The sequence below is a fragment of the Rhamphochromis sp. 'chilingali' genome (assembly GCF_963969265.1).
Source record: "Rhamphochromis sp. 'chilingali' genome assembly, chromosome: 1".
NCBI classification, from domain to species: domain Eukaryota; kingdom Metazoa; phylum Chordata; class Actinopteri; order Cichliformes; family Cichlidae; genus Rhamphochromis; species Rhamphochromis sp. 'chilingali'.
The window spans coordinates 58021842-58039334 of NC_137929.1; the positions used below are offsets into that span (position 1 = coordinate 58021842).

The window sequence follows — 17493 nt, forward strand, 5'->3', positions numbered from 1 at the left end:
TATGGTCCATATGCTCTAAATTTGTCCTGCTTTCTTAATCTATTGGGTTGTTGTAAAGTGGTGGTAGGTGTCATCAACACGTTCTCATTGACAAAGCGGGTGTGTTAGGCCGCAATGTGGTGGAGCAACAGTTGTTTATCGTTTAGTTATGACATAAAATAGATGTAAACGGAGCTCCACTGGAGGCATTTGTTTTGGAGTTTTCGGTTTGTGTGGAGTAAATAAACGTTTTCCTTTTTTTCTTTTTTACATTCACCTCGTTTTTGCTACCGAAAGGCCTACAGCCAAGCACGAGTCAGAAACTTTACGTCCAGCAGAAGCGACGAAGGACCGAAGATTGCCGCTACACTAATAAATGTTTTATGAAAATCTGACACTTTCAAAACAGAAGAATACATGTTTTATAAAAATCACGTTCTTTGATGATCATATTACATGTGTCACATTTTAAAAGGAATATATACTTGGAAAACTGTTCACAAAACAATTTTAGAGAAAGCAACACGCCTTTACTTTTCCACAGTGCGTGTACGCCTCTACCAGAGTTTTGTGTTTTTTACAATTTTGCAATTTTACAATCTTACAATCAGACACAATAACTCACGATTATCTAAGACCTGCCATCAAATGTCCGTCACTTCTTCACAATCATTTTTTCATTTAATTTTATTTCACACATGGTTCAACAGTGGTTCGTGTCCGCTGCTCTCCTCAGGTTTGCTGGATCAGATCCTAATGCAGAGGCGTCTGAACTGGGGGGTAAAAATGGCTCTTTGGCAGTTTATCAAAAAATATCTTAATGATTTTATTGACGGGTCTGGGAGGAGTTCGAGAGATTGCCATTGTACCCACACTGGCTGATGTGCGAGACGAAACACACTATCGCGTGGACTCTTGCTCCTGTGCGACCGACTCATGCAGAGGTGTGGCGTGTGTAAGTCTACCTGTGCTTCCTATGTTCCTTTTTTCGGATTAAGCAAAAGCAAATAAAACGAAATAATGCTTAACGGGGCGTGCAGCCTCCATCTCCCCCCATCCTGCTCTCTGTTGTTAAGAAGCAGCTGTTTTTAAGAATAACCTTTTCCATATCTAAAAATGGGGCATTTTTGTCAGTCCAAAACTGCACTTTTTGTCTAAAATTAAAAAGGGCGCAAAATAATAAATTCATTTAATAGTTTTCATTTCTATCACACACATTATATTGCATTGCAATATGTTCATGGTAATTGTTTTCGGTCATATGATTATTGATTATTACCGATGGAGAAAGAGCTGAGTCATGATGGACTGAAAGCTGAACTGAAAATCAGTGCAAACAACTTATTATAGAGGATAAATTTGGACATTAAATTTTTTTGTTTGTTTTTTTTGTTTGTTTGCTTGAGGTTTTTTTTTAACCATTATATAGCTTTCACTGACTCGTGATTTGGTTGTTTTTTTTTTTTTTTTTTCCAGTTTTAGGTTCTTTTCCTTCAGCAGATATTTTGTGGTTGGTTTATGTTTATATTCACGTGCTTTCTTAGTTTTTTTACTTACTTAGTTTTACTATTTCTGTCTATTGTTATACTTTGTTTATATTCCTTGATTCGCTTTATTCCTCCCGTGTGTTATGTTGTTGTTGAGTTCGTGTCACTTTGAAAAGTGTTCTTGCGTTTTGTTTCCCTGTTTTATGCTGGTTGTCTGTTGTGCTTTGTATTTAGTTTCACTTTCCTCGTCTCGTTCCTTCGATTCGGTTTAGTTCCCTTGCTGTGTTTTCCCGCTGATAAACGAGCAAAAAAAGTAAACCAGCGAACAGCACGAAAGACAGTCTCCTCCTCTCACCACGAACAGCAAATAAGACGAAAGTTGGCGCTTCCCATGCAGTTTGGCACCACCGCAACTCAGCTGTGTCACCACGTGATTTCTCCTAAAACGATATCTGCTGCTTTACTCTACCTGACTTGTTTGTTGCCGTCTTCGTGTTGTCCTTCTGTAGGTGAGATTTATTTTATTTTTTTATAAAACAGAATATATATTTAAATTTTGCTTGAAGAAGTGGTAGCCTATACATTATATTTTTTTTTATATTGATTCAGTATGTATGAGTATGTGGATAATGGATGCTTGTGTGGCGGGTTTATGAAGCGCAGGTACTCCGAGGTGTGATTCAAAACACACATGTCACGTTGGCTGATTTAAAGTTTTTGTGCGTTTGAGTTTTTTTTTTCAAAGTCCCTCCTGTCTCATATTCCTACTCACTTTGTTTGTGGATGAGGATAGATATGGACTTAGGAAAAGAGGAGAACCTGAGAACGACCTTACAGTTTGACTGACAGTTAGTTTGAACTAGGTCTTAGCTTTATGGAATATGTATTTGTAAAAGTTTAACTTTCAGAATAGCAATCTGTCTCTAACAGGGGATGAAATGTTATAAAAATACTTTGTGAATTTGTTGTTTGAAAATAATCGTTAATTACGTGAGGATCGTAAGGACTGAATCTCATGAAGATTTTCCCATAAGTCTGTCCAAATGTTGCATTTTTCCAGCTACAAATGAAGTGTTTCTTCAATCTTTGTTGTCCATTCACATAGTACGATATCGAAGGGCTTGTTATTGTAGTCTGTTACATCACATAACATGTGGGGCTAATATGCTTAAAGTGATCTCATTTGGTTACAGTAATGTCATGAAAACCTGCCATTGTGACAGCCCTAATCGAGCATAGGGTCAGCATAAAAACAGTCTTTTCTCCAGTAACTTCAGTCTTTAGCATGGAAGCCAAATCATGTTACATTCATCATGTTCACCTTCTTTTTAAGACAGTAAAAAAAAGGTCAACATGTTATTTCAGGACATTTTTAGATAAGAAAGCAGGACTCATGGTTCACCTTTCTATTCCTGCACAAATGATATTTTTAGAAACTGAAACTGGTTAACTAACTAAAAAGAAGGTTTCAATGGCACAAGTCAGACATTTAAAGATAATTTTGTTATTTATTTTTCTATTATTTTGTTTTAATGGGGTTCTGTATGGAGTAACATCACACTCATGTCAGTGGCACATAAGTTGATTCTGTTCATCTGGACGTAACGTTTTCTGTGGGAAAAACGTTTCGTCACTCATCCAAGTGACTTCTTCAGTCTGACCTCCCAGCCCATGTTCCTTCAGTGGACTGGTTTCAGTCATTATGCAAATGTACTGTTTATAAGATTGGGGAAACCTGCAGTCAGCTGAGACTGAAGAAGTCACTGATGGATGGAACAGAATCAACTTTTGGAGATTTACTTACCTGGATGATTGAGCATGCATCAAGACGTTACAGTTTTTCTTAACTGCTTTGACCTGCCTACAGAGACTGGATCCCCTCAGTTTTCATCATCACAATCTGAGCAGAGCAGGAGCACGATATCGAAGGGCTGTTGTGTTTTTTTCTTCTTCTTCAAACGATGCCAAAGGAAAAATAGCAGCAACAAAGTGACAAAGACTATTACGGTAATTATTAAAATTACTCGCAACCAGAGGAGGAGCCAGACATTTGAAACACCCGGGGCTTAGCCCTAAAGGGTAGTATGCATGTGGGATTTTTTTTTTTTTTTGAGGGGGGGGGGGGGGGGGGGGGGTGTAGAAATGACTGAAAGATTAATAGGCTCTGTTTTGAGTTTTGTTCAAAAAAGAATGACTTCATATAGGGAAATATATATATCACACATGCAGGACACCTTAAACTAGTTTTTTAATTGAGCAGCAAGGCAGAACGAAGTCGGGGCTGTATCAAGACACGAGGACTAAACCCCAATTCAACCAGACCCAGAACTGATCCAGAATTAAAACAGGACTACAACAGTTCAAAAGCAGGATTACTGAGGACTTAACCAAGACATAACCACAATCAGAACTAGATGATAGTAGCACTAAAAATCATCATAGACCTGCACTACACTTATTTATTTAATTCTACCAAAGTACAATATTTAGATTGAGAAAAGTTTATATAATTATTTAGCCTTGTTGTGCAAACAAGCCTGCAGAACTTAATAAATATAGAATTTGAAAAATAACAAACCTAAAAAGAAACACTAGGTACGAGATACATGAGTACCTATGATACAGTGATACTTTTAGTAAGCAACCATTTGACTAACATGTGTGTCTCACCTGCTCTTGTTCATCTCTGTTCTGTCCTGTCTCCTCTCTCTCCCTCTCTGTTCCTCTCTCTCCCTCTTTGTGCTGACAATCATCAAATATACAGTTGAAACCAGATATTTACAAACTCTTCAGATCAAAACACAAACACTTTTTTAATTGTAACATCAAATCAGACTAAATGTTTATTTTTTTAGATTGATAAATATAAAAACATATTTGTTAACTTTAAGAGTAAAGAGAGAAACTGTCTGTGTTTTTTAATTGCAAATGGCACCAAATTGTATTCAAAATTGAGCCACACTTATGGAGCTCCACGATTCTTTTCCTGGTGTTTTGGTTGACATCTCTTGATTTTCCCATGTCACAGAAACAGGCTCTGTGTTTTGCCTTATATGCATCCACAGCTGTGCCACCAATTTACTCACATGGACTCTACTAACCTATCAGAAGCTTCTTCAGCTCAGAATGGAATCGTCTGGAGTTTTCTTATTAATTAACAATAAACTTAGTGTATATGTACTCCTAAATTTAATGAAAGTGATAAAAAATAGAAGCTCTGTCTCTCTTTATTCTGACATTTAACTAATTCAAAATATATTTCAATATTTATCTAAAACAAAAGTTTACTCTAAATTGATGTTGTACAGTAAAAATGTTTTATGTTTTCTCCCTAAAGTGTATGTAAATATCTGGTTACAAATGTGAATATCCTGCTGTGTACTGAAATCCCTCTTATTTTGCATAGAAATATACTGAACAACATACAAAGCATAATATATAAAATAACATTTACCAGAGTTTTTTTCTTTGAAAGAAGCCTCTAATGTCCATTCTTATATTTCAGTACATAACTGAAACCGAATTAGTCGGGGAGGGTAAGAACTGAAAATATGAAATAAACACACGTAAGCTAAGACTCTCTAAAAAATAGCATTTGTTCGGCTTTTCATTTCGCCATTTGTTGATTCACTTGAAGAGCAAGTAAAATAATATTGGTCAAGTGATCAGTTTCATATCAATCTTTCGTGATGCACCGTCATATTTACATTATTTGTACGGTACGAATGATTTGCTTTGGTACCTGCTCAAACTTAAGCTCTCCTTAGTATGGCTGGCTCCGTCTCTCCAACAGCGCACTCACGGGCAGCAGCTCCCCCCGCCCCCTCGCTCAGTCGCTTAGTGCCTGAGCTTGGATCATACCAATATCAGGGGGGGATTCATGCACAGTCGTAAATTCCCACAGTGTGCACTATGTGCTTCGAATATTGTGTGTACTTTTTGTTTTATACAGTTGTCAGCCAGGCATCTAACTATGAAAAAATTACACTCCAAAATACCCCGGGCTTCTGACAAAACAACCCGGGCTTAAGCCCCGTAAGCCACCCCCCCGCTCCGCCCCTGCTCGCAACCATGAGCTACTCAGATGTTAGCATTCTGTAATGCCAGAGGTTTAAGTACTTAGTTACTGTATTTAAGGAGAATTTACAAGGACTTCTGGGATGATTTTCATCTCTTAACCCAATTTTGATCTCAGTTGTCATCCTGGTTAATTATGTTTCACTTTCTTTCGAATGTAGGAGGAAGAAGAGATATTTCATTTTTATTATCGTCTGCTCATCTTCAACTTAACGGATTCAAGCTCATGATTAGAACCAAAAGTCAGACTGTTCAGTTAGCTTTGCACAAAAATAGCAGGCGACTTGAGGCAACTGTGACTTGGCGCTATTGTAGTGTTCAAATTTTTCAGAGGGAAATCAGGAGATTGTCTCTCTTTAATAATTGAATCGAATAGAAATGCCCTCCAAGGAGTTAATATGTTAATTAGAGAATTAACTTAAGTTAATATTCAGTTAATATGAGATCCATTTGAGTAAATTCTCATTATTTTTTAGGAACGATTGGTGGGGCTCACTTCTAAACACTCAGTATGAGGAGAGAAGAGTTTTTGGTAATGTCCCCACAGTTTTGAGCCATCCGCTCAAAATCCGATCATCACTATCGATTACACACTTCTTCTGATTGCATCTCTCCTCCTAAAAATTAAAACTCCTTGTAGCATCTATCACAACAAGCACAAGATATGATTTTTCAATTAATGACATTTCCAGTAAATTGTGTGCCATAGACTTTCACATTTGTGCTACTCATTTAAATATTCTCCTCCTGAAAGGGAAACTCCTACAAAAGGATATGTAATTCGACCAGCCTCAAAAATTCTCCTGTTCATAACTTGCTGTCACAAAACTGGAACTGTGTCTCTTTAGTAAATCTAAAAGCTTTTTAATATCAAAACAATTTAAATCTGGACCTAAACATTACTTTAAAATTCAAACCTTTCTAATAAAATATATTTTTCATAGGATATTCTCATTTTAGAAGTCACTGGAGTAAAGATATGGATTTGTATGATATGGATTTTGTAGTCCATGTTTTGCATATTGTAAGTTCAACATAGCCAACATTCAGCATCACATTGTTAGTGATGTTCCAAATTTCAGAGCATTGCTCTTCTCTTTTCTTAGTATCAATCTTCCCATCAGCCTTTACTTGACCTCAGTGACATTTCCATCAAGATCAAGGAAAAGAGGTTAGGAAGAGGAGACAAGAGGGAGGTTTGGAACGCAGCCAGTGTTTTGAAAAATTTGCACTTTGTCAGCTAAACACAGTGTCAAAATGTCAGTATCAAGTATCCCATCCCCAATTCTGAGCGAGCTTTAGATATTTTTGACTTTTTGCATTGTCTCAGTTTCTTCCTGAACTTTCTAAAACTCTAGATGATTGGGCATTTTTTCAGACTTCTGTCCTTCATAAAACATTTGTATTCCGCACAGTAATAACAAGCAGTGAGTGAGAGAGTGTTGCGAGGTGGTGAGTTGTTATGCTCCTGCTGTTTGTATTCATCTTCTTGATAGCATTTTATACATTAATCGCTGTGTAAACCTGTTTGTGTCTCAGAATCTGTGACGTGACAATGGGACTGAGCTTTGTGCGAGCTGGAGGCATCGCTCTTTTTCTCGGCCTAGGCCAAGGTCTAGGCCAGGGTCTAGGCGTAGGCCTAGGCCTAAGCCTAGGCATCATATACCAGTTATACCAGGTAAGGAATCAGCAGGAGAAGCCTCACAGGCAGGTGGGAGGGGAATCAAGATTTATTGCAACAGGTTTTGTCTTCAGATGTTTGTTTTTTTTTTGTCTCACCTTAATGTGGATTAATTCTGATTCTTTCTCATGTTTAATCTCAGATTTGCTGATGTGCAGATATTACCTGATAATTTCAGAGAATATATTAATTTTGCCTTTCTTTTCATGTGTAAAGGTAATGACATTTTTAGAATTATACTTTAAAAACATCCCGATTAATAACTATACAAAACAAGCTTTTGTGCAAACAAGAAAGAAGACAAGAGATTAATGATATAATTTTCCACAGTCAGCAGATGCACATAAAAATCAGTCTGAGCACAAACACCCAAACTGAATGGATTGAAGCTGCTCATAATCAGATCTGCTAGGCAGGTTTTACAGTAGGATGAACATTTCTAACAGCATGTAACCAAAAATCTGTAGGTTCCCGAAATCTGTTTCATCTCCTTTTCCTAACCTTTTTTTCTTTCACCTCGATGAACGCATCAGATGTAAAGGAAGAGGGTAGGAGAATTTGTGAGGACGTAGGCAGTGAGTCCTGCACTGAGAGTTTGTCGGATTGATGCTATGACTGTAGTGATGTGGACACTGTACTGGTCCGTATGGTGAAAAGAGAGCTGAGCGTAAAAGCAGAATTTTCAGTTTACTGGCCGATCTACGTCCCTACCTTCACCTATGGTGACGAGCTTTGGATAGTGACCAAAAGAATGAAATTGCAGATAAAAGCAGCAACAATGAGCTTTCTCCGAAGGCTGGCTGGCCTCTCCGTTAGAGATGGGGTGAGGAGTTCGGCCATCCGGGAGAAGCTTATTGCTTATTCTCGACTATAATTCTGTCTTTTCTTTATGGTCACATTTTAACTATCATCCTATAGACTATGGCACAACTGCTCTTCCAGCTACTTTTCTTTCCAAGCTTCTTAGATTGCCATGACCCAGATGACAGAGAACCTACACATACATCTTTCATCCTGAATATTTTATTTGAGAAAACTGTCTCCTGCTGATGAGGACAGTATGATCCTGACATAGAGCACAGGCTGAGCCTTTGATTTGTTTCTGCTTTTGTGTTTTTCAGACAACGAGGACAGGTCAAAATAAATCTAAAAATGTTAAACTCTCTGTGTATGAACAGCGCATTGTCACTCACCGGGTTGACCCGCGGACCATGCAGGTAATGCCACTTTACATGTTGTTTAAACTGAAGCTGTAAATATAAACCACAAAGAACTGACACCACCCAGTACTGACAGAAACAGGAAGTGTGGGGTTTATCTTCGTGCATCAGCACTAGCAGGCAATATCCATCCAGATTTCTTCCTGTGTGCAGATCACATGGAGGGATATCGCAGGTCTGGAGGAGGTGATCAACGAGCTCAAGGAGAAAATGATCGTCCCCGTTCAGAAAAGACATCTGTTCAGGAAATCCCGGCTGCTGCAGCCGCCCAAAGGTCAGCAATTATTCACTTTTTTGTTGTCGTTCAGGATCCCCATTAGCATCAGCCTTTGCCTTAATTATTCTTAGATGGGATAGAAAATTGCCTTAATCAGGACACCCACAGAAACTTTAATCAAAATCTACAAAGGATGCACAGCTTTTAACCATTACATTACATCTGTATTAGATATAATCGATCAACAATAACCATTTCTTGTTTGCTGTAATTTCTATTTTGATTATATATATATACCATTTAAATTCTTTTACTTTAGTCTGTTTGTAATTGGTTGATTCTCTGTATGCGTGTCCAGAGAAATGGAAGTGTTTGTCACTGTTTATTTAAAGCATACAGGTTGTGAATGAGTTTTCAGTTTCCGACAGAGTTTAATGCACCTTAATAGTTAATAGTTTAATTATTTATATAGCACATTTAATTACAACAGGAGCGTTGACCAAAGTGCTGTACAAGAATACAACATGCATAATAAAACAACTTAGAGTATTAAAAGCAAACAACAAATATGAATTAACAAATAACTCTCATGCTGTATTAAAAGCCAGTAAATAAAAATGCGTTTTAAGATAAGATTTAAAAAGATTGACAGTATGAGCCTGTCTGATGTGTACGGGTAAATTATTCCACAGCTTAGGCGCTACGATTGCAAATGCTCGATCACCTCTATGAACCAGCCTCGACCTTGGTACAGCTAAAAGCAAAAGATCACTTGATCTAAGAGATCTAAGGGGGGTATAAGTCTGCAAGAGGTCAGACAAATACCCGGGAGCCTGTCCATTCAGGGCTTTGTAAGTCAACAATAAAATTTTAAAATTAATTCTGAAGCGGACAGGGAGCCAATGAAGGGAGGCAAGTACCGGGGAAATGTGTTCACATCTTTTAGTACGTGTCAGAAGACGAGCTGCAGCATTCTGGACCAACTGCAGCCTTGCCAGGCAGGTCTGGCTGACTCCAGCATATAAGGAGTTACAATAGTCCAGCTGGGATATAATGAAAGCATGAATCGCTCGTTCAAAGTTTTTAAAAGATAAAAATGATCTCACCTTAGATAAAAGCCTCAGTTTGAAGAAAGACCGCTGTACGACTGAGCTAATTTGTTTTTCAAAGGTGAAATTGCTGTCAAATATAACCCCCAAATTTTTGGCATGTGATTTGACAAAAGGCTCAAGACTGTGCAGGTTAAAATTAGAAGTGTTGGGATTGCCGCTTGGTTTTGCTATTGTTTGCTTGTGTGTATTGATTGTGAAAGTATTTGTTTAACAAATAATTAAACTTTCTTTAGTACTCTGGTAACTATAATTGATAGTTTCATTTTATCATAGCTTAGCAAATTAGTGTGTCTTGCATTTTGTGTGTTTGCTGTGTACAACTCTTAATACTGTAGGTGCTCTGAAAAAACTACTTGACTCCCTGATATATGCAGTAAAGGACTAGGGCTCCTGAATGCAGCGTAATCTGTAATAAGAGAACCAGAAGTAAGTTTGGCTAAGAACCCTGGGTGTGTGAATAAGACACAAACATAAACGTATTTATTATAGTGGTGTGGACTTTGTCACTTTGTTAAGGCATAAGTTCAGACAGAGGGAAAAAAAAAACTATTAAAAACAACAAAAACATAATAATAATAATAATAATAATAATAATAATAATAATAATAATAATAATAATAATAATAATAATAATAATAACGGTTTTCTCAATTGCTTAAACACTACAACCAATCTTGTGAACCCAAATTTCAAAACCTTAATGCCACTTCCCAAAAAGCACAGCCATTTCCCTGAACTATAAACACTATGCCGCTGCTTTACCACATGAGTCAGATATGGTGAACTGTTACTGTAAAACTCTACACACATATTCGTACATTTGTCAGTGCTGACACCATGTTGTCACTTAGAAAGCAGTCAGTAATGTTAACTCAAATCAGCACAGCTTTAGCTCAGTTACTACACAATTACGAAGTCAAAATGTATCACACACCAATCAGAAACTTTGATGGACAAAAGGGCCAAAGTCAGCTCATTCAGGTTTGAAACAATGGATCCAAAGACATGCAAAGGAAGAGGTTGAGGAGGAGGAGGTGGAGGAGTGGAAGGAGAAGGAGGTCTAGGACACCAGGGAGAAGGAGGTGGATGAACATAATTTCATGTTTTTCTGTGTTTTATCCTCAGTTACTTTGACACAAAGGCTTCTGCTGTGATTCTCACACCCCTGATGAAAACTCACAAGTGCCAGCTTTCTTCTTATATAAAAAAAAAAGATATTTCTTAAATCTGTATCTGTAACTTATTGTTAAATAGTCTAGTCTGTTACTGTCTTGGAGCAACTGCAACCCACATATTTTCCTTAGGGATTAATAAAGTATTCTGATTCTGATATGTACTAATAAATGATCAGAATTATAATATCTCTCACTGTCTGAGTCAACCTGAAATGAATTGAATCTAATCAAACTGAATCAGGAAATGGGAAAAATCGGGACCTTGTGAATCGAAATCAAATCAGTCATAGAAATCAGAGCTGATATGAGATATATCAGAGCCCTATGTGTCCACAGTGTGTGTGAGAGAGATGAGCTATTGCCATCGATGCGACATTTGAGTCCGTAGGCGAGCAACAAGCTGTTACTTTCATGGTAGTTTGATTTCTAGCAATCGGCAAAATAATACAAAATCCCACTGTCTTCACACAGGTGTGCTGCTGTATGGACCCCCAGGATGTGGTAAGACACTCATCGCCAAGGCAACAGCAAAAGAGGCGGGCTTTGCTTTCATCAACTTGAAGCCGAGCACGCTGACAGATAAATGGTACGGAGAGTCCCAGAAACTGACTGCTGCTGTGTTCTCACTGGCCTCCAAACTGGGCCCAACAATCATCTTCATTGACGAGATAGGTGAGAAAGACACACACACAGATGCGCGCACACACATACACACATACAGTTTATCTCTCTCTGATAAAGTGGAAATCATTTTGACAAATTAAGTTTGAAAAATAGTTTTTTTTTTTTGTTAAACTGTGTGTTTTGCTTACAATGCCCACTTTATGTCATGAATCGACTGTGTCGTGCAGGAAGGAAAGGATCCAAATGCAGGCCCGTAGGCAGGATGTTAAGTCAAAAATTTATTGTATACAGTTTTATTAGCTGAAACGAAAATAACCCATCCTTCAAATCCAGGGAAATGAAGGACGCATTTGGAGCGGCCTTTGAATTGGGACAGGCTTCATCGCTGGCTGTGAAGTAATCAGCCTTCAAATGCGGCCTCAGGAGGATGCGGCCTAGGTTTTGGGACACAGCTACAGGGACATAGGGCCTTCACAATAAAACAAGAAATAGAGGAACATGATGGAGAGGAGAGGCAGACGAGAGGGAGCGATGGGACACGAGCGAGAGGAGACATGACGGGAAACATAGAATGGAAGACTCACACAACATATATAAAGACAGACAGAGATGGAGAGCGGCACAGAGGGCAAAGACAAATAAATAAATAACATATAATGAAGGAGCTAAACAGAAAAACCTTGGCAATATAGGAATTAACTCAAGACTAACTAAAGAAACTTAACCATAAACTATAACACAAAATAACACGAAAATACAAAAACACAAAACACTGGTTCAAATGAGCCAGGACCATGACACTGTAGGATTATACAATTTAATTGGGAAGGGAAAGAAAACAAAATTCACTTGACTACAACCTGCTAACATTTAGTGGCGATATTTTCCATGTACTACCTTAAAATTTAGAATTTTCTTAAACATAAATTAAACATATAAAGAAACTGATTCTGCTTTCAGTGAATTTGGTCTGCACAAACGGTTCAAAGAGAGACGTGAATGTATTTTAATATTTGGTCTTAACTGTATACATTTTGACAAATACCATAGAAGCAAAAAAAGAGGCAAAACATTTTCAAACAATGAAATCATAACTGAGATGATAAAACTGTGTGTATGAACAGATTCCTTTCTGAGGAGTCGATCCAGCAGAGATCATGAAGTCACAGCTATGATGAAGGCTCAGTTTATGAGTTTGTGGGATGGACTCGAAACAGACCACCAGTGCCAGGTATGCACACGTCTGAAATGTTTAGGTTCAATATGGAGTCTCAAGAAATTCACTGAGCTGTGGATGTATTATGGAGGGGAATTTGTCTCAAAAGGGTTGCAAATGCATACAGGGTGATCCACAAGCATAAATTGATTCACAAATGTTTACAGGAATTTCTGTGTAACGTTTGAGGACTCACTTCCATAGGCCATAAAGCAAAACTGTAGTTTTTAGCCATTTTTGCTCCTAGTTCAGTTAAATTTGCATCAACTTTTTGCAGTTTCAGAATAAGATGTTTGCTTTCATGCCAACAGCGTGTACGAGTAAATGATTTGCGTTTTATGGTTACATCTTTTTAGAGAATCAATCCATTTACCTGCTCTTTAATCGTTTGCTCTTTTAACAGTTTGGAGGTTGTTAAAATAGTTTTGTGAGCTTTAAGCTGAGATTCTGCTAAAATACATTTATATTTAAAAATTGATTTTAGGATTTAATGAATCAGTATTGGATTATTCAAATTAAAATCAATTATCCATCCATCTATTTGCTTCCACTTATATTTTTCATGGTTGCGGGGGGCTTTGGAGCCTATCCCAGATGTCAGCTGACTCCACACAGAAAGACCCTAAAGACCTAAAATCGATTAGAATTGGGATTTTTTTTTTAAAACCACCCCTATTTGCAACCCTTTAGAACCCAATTTCTCTCCATAATCTATGCAATATATGTGAATCCTGAACATAAACGATCAGATGATCAATAAAATGTTTCTTCGCAGTTTCGGTCTGTATGTAAATCTGATTAAAAGTTTACTTTGTCAGGTGATCATTATGGGAGCCACCAATCATCCTGAGGACATAGACCCTGCCATCTTGAGGAGGATGCCCACCAAGATCCACATCAAGCTGCCTGTATGTCCTTTTAAAATAAGTCTGACTGTTTTTTTAAAAACAAACCAACAAACAAAAAGCATACTGAACGCAGCAGTGTACCCTCTGCATTGGTCGGTTTGCGTGCCGTGGCAACATCATCACACATTCATTTCTATTTATCCTGTTAAGGCACAGGGTGCTGATGTATTCTCCTGAATGGCAGGTGTCACTACTCAGATAATATCACCACATTAGAAGGAATAAAGCAGTGAAGACGTCAAACCTAAAGAAAAGCATCCCAAGAAGTCTTGTGTTTCTCTAATGATACATCATTAAAATGCAGCAAAAACTGACAAAGCTCTAACAGTCATGTCTTCATCTGCGGTGGTGGCCGTGAAACAATGTGCTAGGTTACAAAAACAGAGTGGTGCATGACCAGCTGAAGTGATACCGTAAAGGTGGCATGCACCAGCATATGAGACATAATCTATGGCGCACACCACCGTCAGACAGGGGTGTGTGAGGATAAAACTAGTCTGACAGTGTGTTTGTTTCTGCAGAACATTGAGCAGCGCAAGCAGATACTCAGACTGATCCTGGAGAATGAGACGGTAAGTTCACAGCAAAAGGGAAAAAGTCATGTGACTGAGATATTAATCCTTATGATCTTACATTATTTTACCAACATGGTTCTTCTTCTGCTCTTTTAATGTAGTTAGTACATGAAGCCAAAGAAACATTAAATCCACAATAATAAAAATGAGTGAAGAAAAGGAAAGCTTTAGTGAAGGTTACAAATGATCTTCTTATGGCCTCTGACAGTGGACTCGTGTCTGTGCTTGTCCTGCTAGACCTCAGTGCAGCATTCGATACTGTCGACCATAATATCCTATTAGAGCGATTAGAGCATGCTGTAGGTATTACAGGTACCGTAATGTATCAGATCTATCTAAAATACTCGAATTTGTGCATGTAAATGGAGAGTCCTCTTCTCACACTGAGGTTAATTATGGAGTTCCACAGGGTTCAGTGCTAGGACCAATTCTGTTTACATTATACATGCTTCCCTTAGGCAGCATCATTAGAAGACCTAGCATACATTTCCACTGCCATGCAGATGACACCCAGGTCTGTCTATCTATGAAGTGAGATAACACACACCAATTAGTTAAACTGCAGGAATGTCTTAAAGACATAAAGACCTGGATGGCCTTTAATTTCCTGGCAGAGCCTTCAGTTTTCAGACCCCTTTTCTATTAAACCAGCTTCCAGTTTGGATTCGGGAGACAGACACGATCTCTACTTTCAAGATTAGGCTTCAAACGTTTCTTTTTGCTAAAGCATATAGTTAGGGCTGGACCAGGTGACCCTGAATCCTCCCTTAGTTATGCTGCAGTAGGTGTAGGCTGCTGGGGGGTTCCCATGATACATTGAGATTTTCTTCTTCTTCTTCTCACTTAATATGAGAAAATAGGGGCGGGCCTAAAGTCAACACACCTGAATTAAATGAATTAGCTCATTACCAGGCCTCTGGAGAACTTCAAGACACTTTTCCACTCTTAACAGATCAGTTAAGAGTGGCATTAAAAAATCACGCTGACTAAAAGAGTTGTTCTCTCATTCTTTTACTGAAGGTAACCATTTCTGACAATTTCAGTTCCTTTTGCAGATTATTCCAGGAGACAGAGGCGGCGTATTTCAAAGCCTAACTCCTAATTGTGTTTTGATTTGTGGGACAATCAACTGTATGATATTGTGAGAACAAGGGCTGCATTGTTATGATTTTTATGCATATAAACACATAAATAAGAGGGAGAGATTTATAGATAAAGACCAACCAATGGGAAAGTCTGCAAATATAAGAGAAGGACATGGAGCAGCAGCATACACAGAACAATAATGTAGACGATTTCCATAACCCCTTTAGTTAGTGGGCTGGTGCATTCAGAAAAAGCAGCTCACCATAATCCAATAAAGGTAAAACAGTTGCACGAATCAAGTGTTTCTCACCTGGAGGCACACACAGGATTGATTTCTAAACTTAGTTTTAGTTTTAACTTAGACACAAGCCTTTGAATGTAAGTTTTAAATGGCAAATTCTGATTTACAATGATACCTAGATTCATTGATAGACTGATTCTGCCTCTGTAGGTGGATCCACTGACTAACCTCAGCCACATCGCCAGGGAAACTGAAGGTTTCTCAGGAAGTGACCTCAAAGAGATTTGTCGTGAGGCAGCACTGCTGTGTGTCCGAGAAATCATGGATTCTGACACGTAGGTGTTTGGTATTTCCAGGTCAGAGTGGGTAGAGTGTCAGGACGTTTCATGTTTTAAAATGGACATATTGATAAAAGTCAATATTTTGACAAATAGGTATTATCAATTACTAATAAAATAAATATTCTGATGATATTCACTTTTTCATGCTAATTAGGACAAATACAGCACAAGTGAAAATCATCTTTTTTTCCTTTTCACTCTCTCAGTGTGCAGGCATTTTTATGATTGAACTGAGTGATGCAGAGCTGCTCTTATAAAGTTCAGAAGTTCACTTGCTGTTTGCTAAATGTCTGATTTCTTTCTCTCAGCCTTTCAGATGACTGCATCCGTCCAATTAGTCAGGATGACCTCCAGAAGGCCACAACAAAGATGAAGGAGTCCAAGAGTCCGGGTGGCCTGACACTGGATGAGGCATTGTCATACTATTCATAATGTAATAACTGAAACAACACATAGAAATGAATAAATAAACAAGGGGAACCTAGACTATATAGCTGCTCTTGCAAAAGTAAAATGTGTTCAGAACCACAGCATTCAGATCCCAATTCTGATTCCAAAAGCTTCCAGACAGGAGAGGGTTTAACCCTTGTATGGTGTTCGGGTCTGTGAGACCCGTGTTCAGTTTATGTCAAAAGAAAAATTAAACAATTAATTATTTTTTCACGTGTAAATGTGTTGTGTCTTTCCACTCACTCCACTTGATTATAACTGATTTATTTATAACATTTTATATAAAAGAAAAACGAGAAGCACATTAATTCATAAATGTGATCTAACAAAGGTAAAGGGAAAAAATTAACCATGTTTGCTGTTCATATGTCTTGTAATTGGGATGAAGTAAACATCTGTTGAGTAATTTAACATAAAATTGTTTGATAGTGTTAATTTGGAAAGCCAAAACTCTAGCGGGTCCACCAGACCCATGAACACTGGCTGAGTAACAAAAATACGAACACCACACAAGGGTTAAAAAAAAAAGATTTTCTAGATATGGAGTTTGGCAGCCCTTTCCTTTGTAGGCAGTGCCTAACTAATGTCATTCAACCTGACCTGCAAGTCTTAGAAAACTACAGAGCACTTTATCAGCGGCTGATGTCCAATCACCGGCACACAGGTTTAAAACCTCTGCTGAGTTTCAGCTCTCATCGGTTAAACACTGGACTTCATTCGCTCAGGTTCTGTCTGTCAGGTCACGTTTACTTCACTGTTTTATTTACAACTGAGCAAATTTGTTTTTGCTCAGATTAAAGTTACGTTTCATAACTGCATAGTTTTACTGACGTTTAATGTCTCACTGGAGCACATGCTAGACTGAACCATTTACTTTTCTTTATTATAACATGTTCATTTATGCTGGATTTCTTTTTAAACTGTGAATTTTGAATTTAAATTAACATTAAAAATCTTTTTTTTATACAAGGAGGAAAGAGAGAGTGCGATTCCACTGAGAGGATCAGCATCTGAACCTGCATGTTGATCATGAAGACTCCAGCCTGTACATAAATGATTAAATCATCTCTTTTTAATATTTATTCAACTGTATTCTAAGCACCA

General features: G+C 37.9%; 1 protein-coding gene across 3 annotated transcripts; it reads left to right on the forward strand.

The window, feature by feature from the left end:
• Window positions 1-1812: 1812 nt before the first annotated feature.
• Window positions 1813-17493, forward strand: LOC308395647 (outer mitochondrial transmembrane helix translocase-like). Of its 3 annotated transcripts, XM_080880563.1 has the most exons (12): window positions 1813-1975; window positions 3334-3473; window positions 7083-7221; window positions 8346-8441; window positions 8598-8718; window positions 11420-11620; window positions 12697-12803; window positions 13607-13696; window positions 14218-14268; window positions 15809-15933; window positions 16248-16372; window positions 17360-17493. In XM_080880563.1, the coding sequence occupies exons 3-11, from the start codon at window positions 7099-7101 to the stop codon at window positions 16369-16371; spliced, it is 1038 nt and encodes a 345-aa protein (XP_080736689.1). In that variant the 5' UTR covers window positions 1813-1975; window positions 3334-3473; window positions 7083-7098; the 3' UTR covers window position 16372; window positions 17360-17493. The 3 variants fall into 3 exon arrangements, with proteins under 3 accessions (XP_080736689.1, XP_080736688.1, XP_080736690.1); XM_080880562.1 differs by lacking the exon at window positions 3334-3473 and having other exon boundaries at window positions 1813-1971; XM_080880564.1 differs by lacking the exons at window positions 3334-3473; window positions 15809-15933; window positions 17360-17493 and having other exon boundaries at window positions 1813-1971; window positions 16248-16376.

Coding starts and splice junctions, on each gene's coding strand:
- LOC308395647 (XM_080880563.1), top strand. CDS start 7,099: ATGGGACTGAGCTTTGTGCGAGCTGGAGGCATCGCTCTTTTTCTCGGC. Junction 8,719..11,419: donor GCTGCTGCAGCCGCCCAAAG/GTCAGCAATTAT, acceptor GTCTTCACACAG/GTGTGCTGCTGTATGGACCC. Junction 14,269..15,808: donor TGATCCTGGAGAATGAGACG/GTAAGTTCACAG, acceptor CTGCCTCTGTAG/GTGGATCCACTGACTAACCT.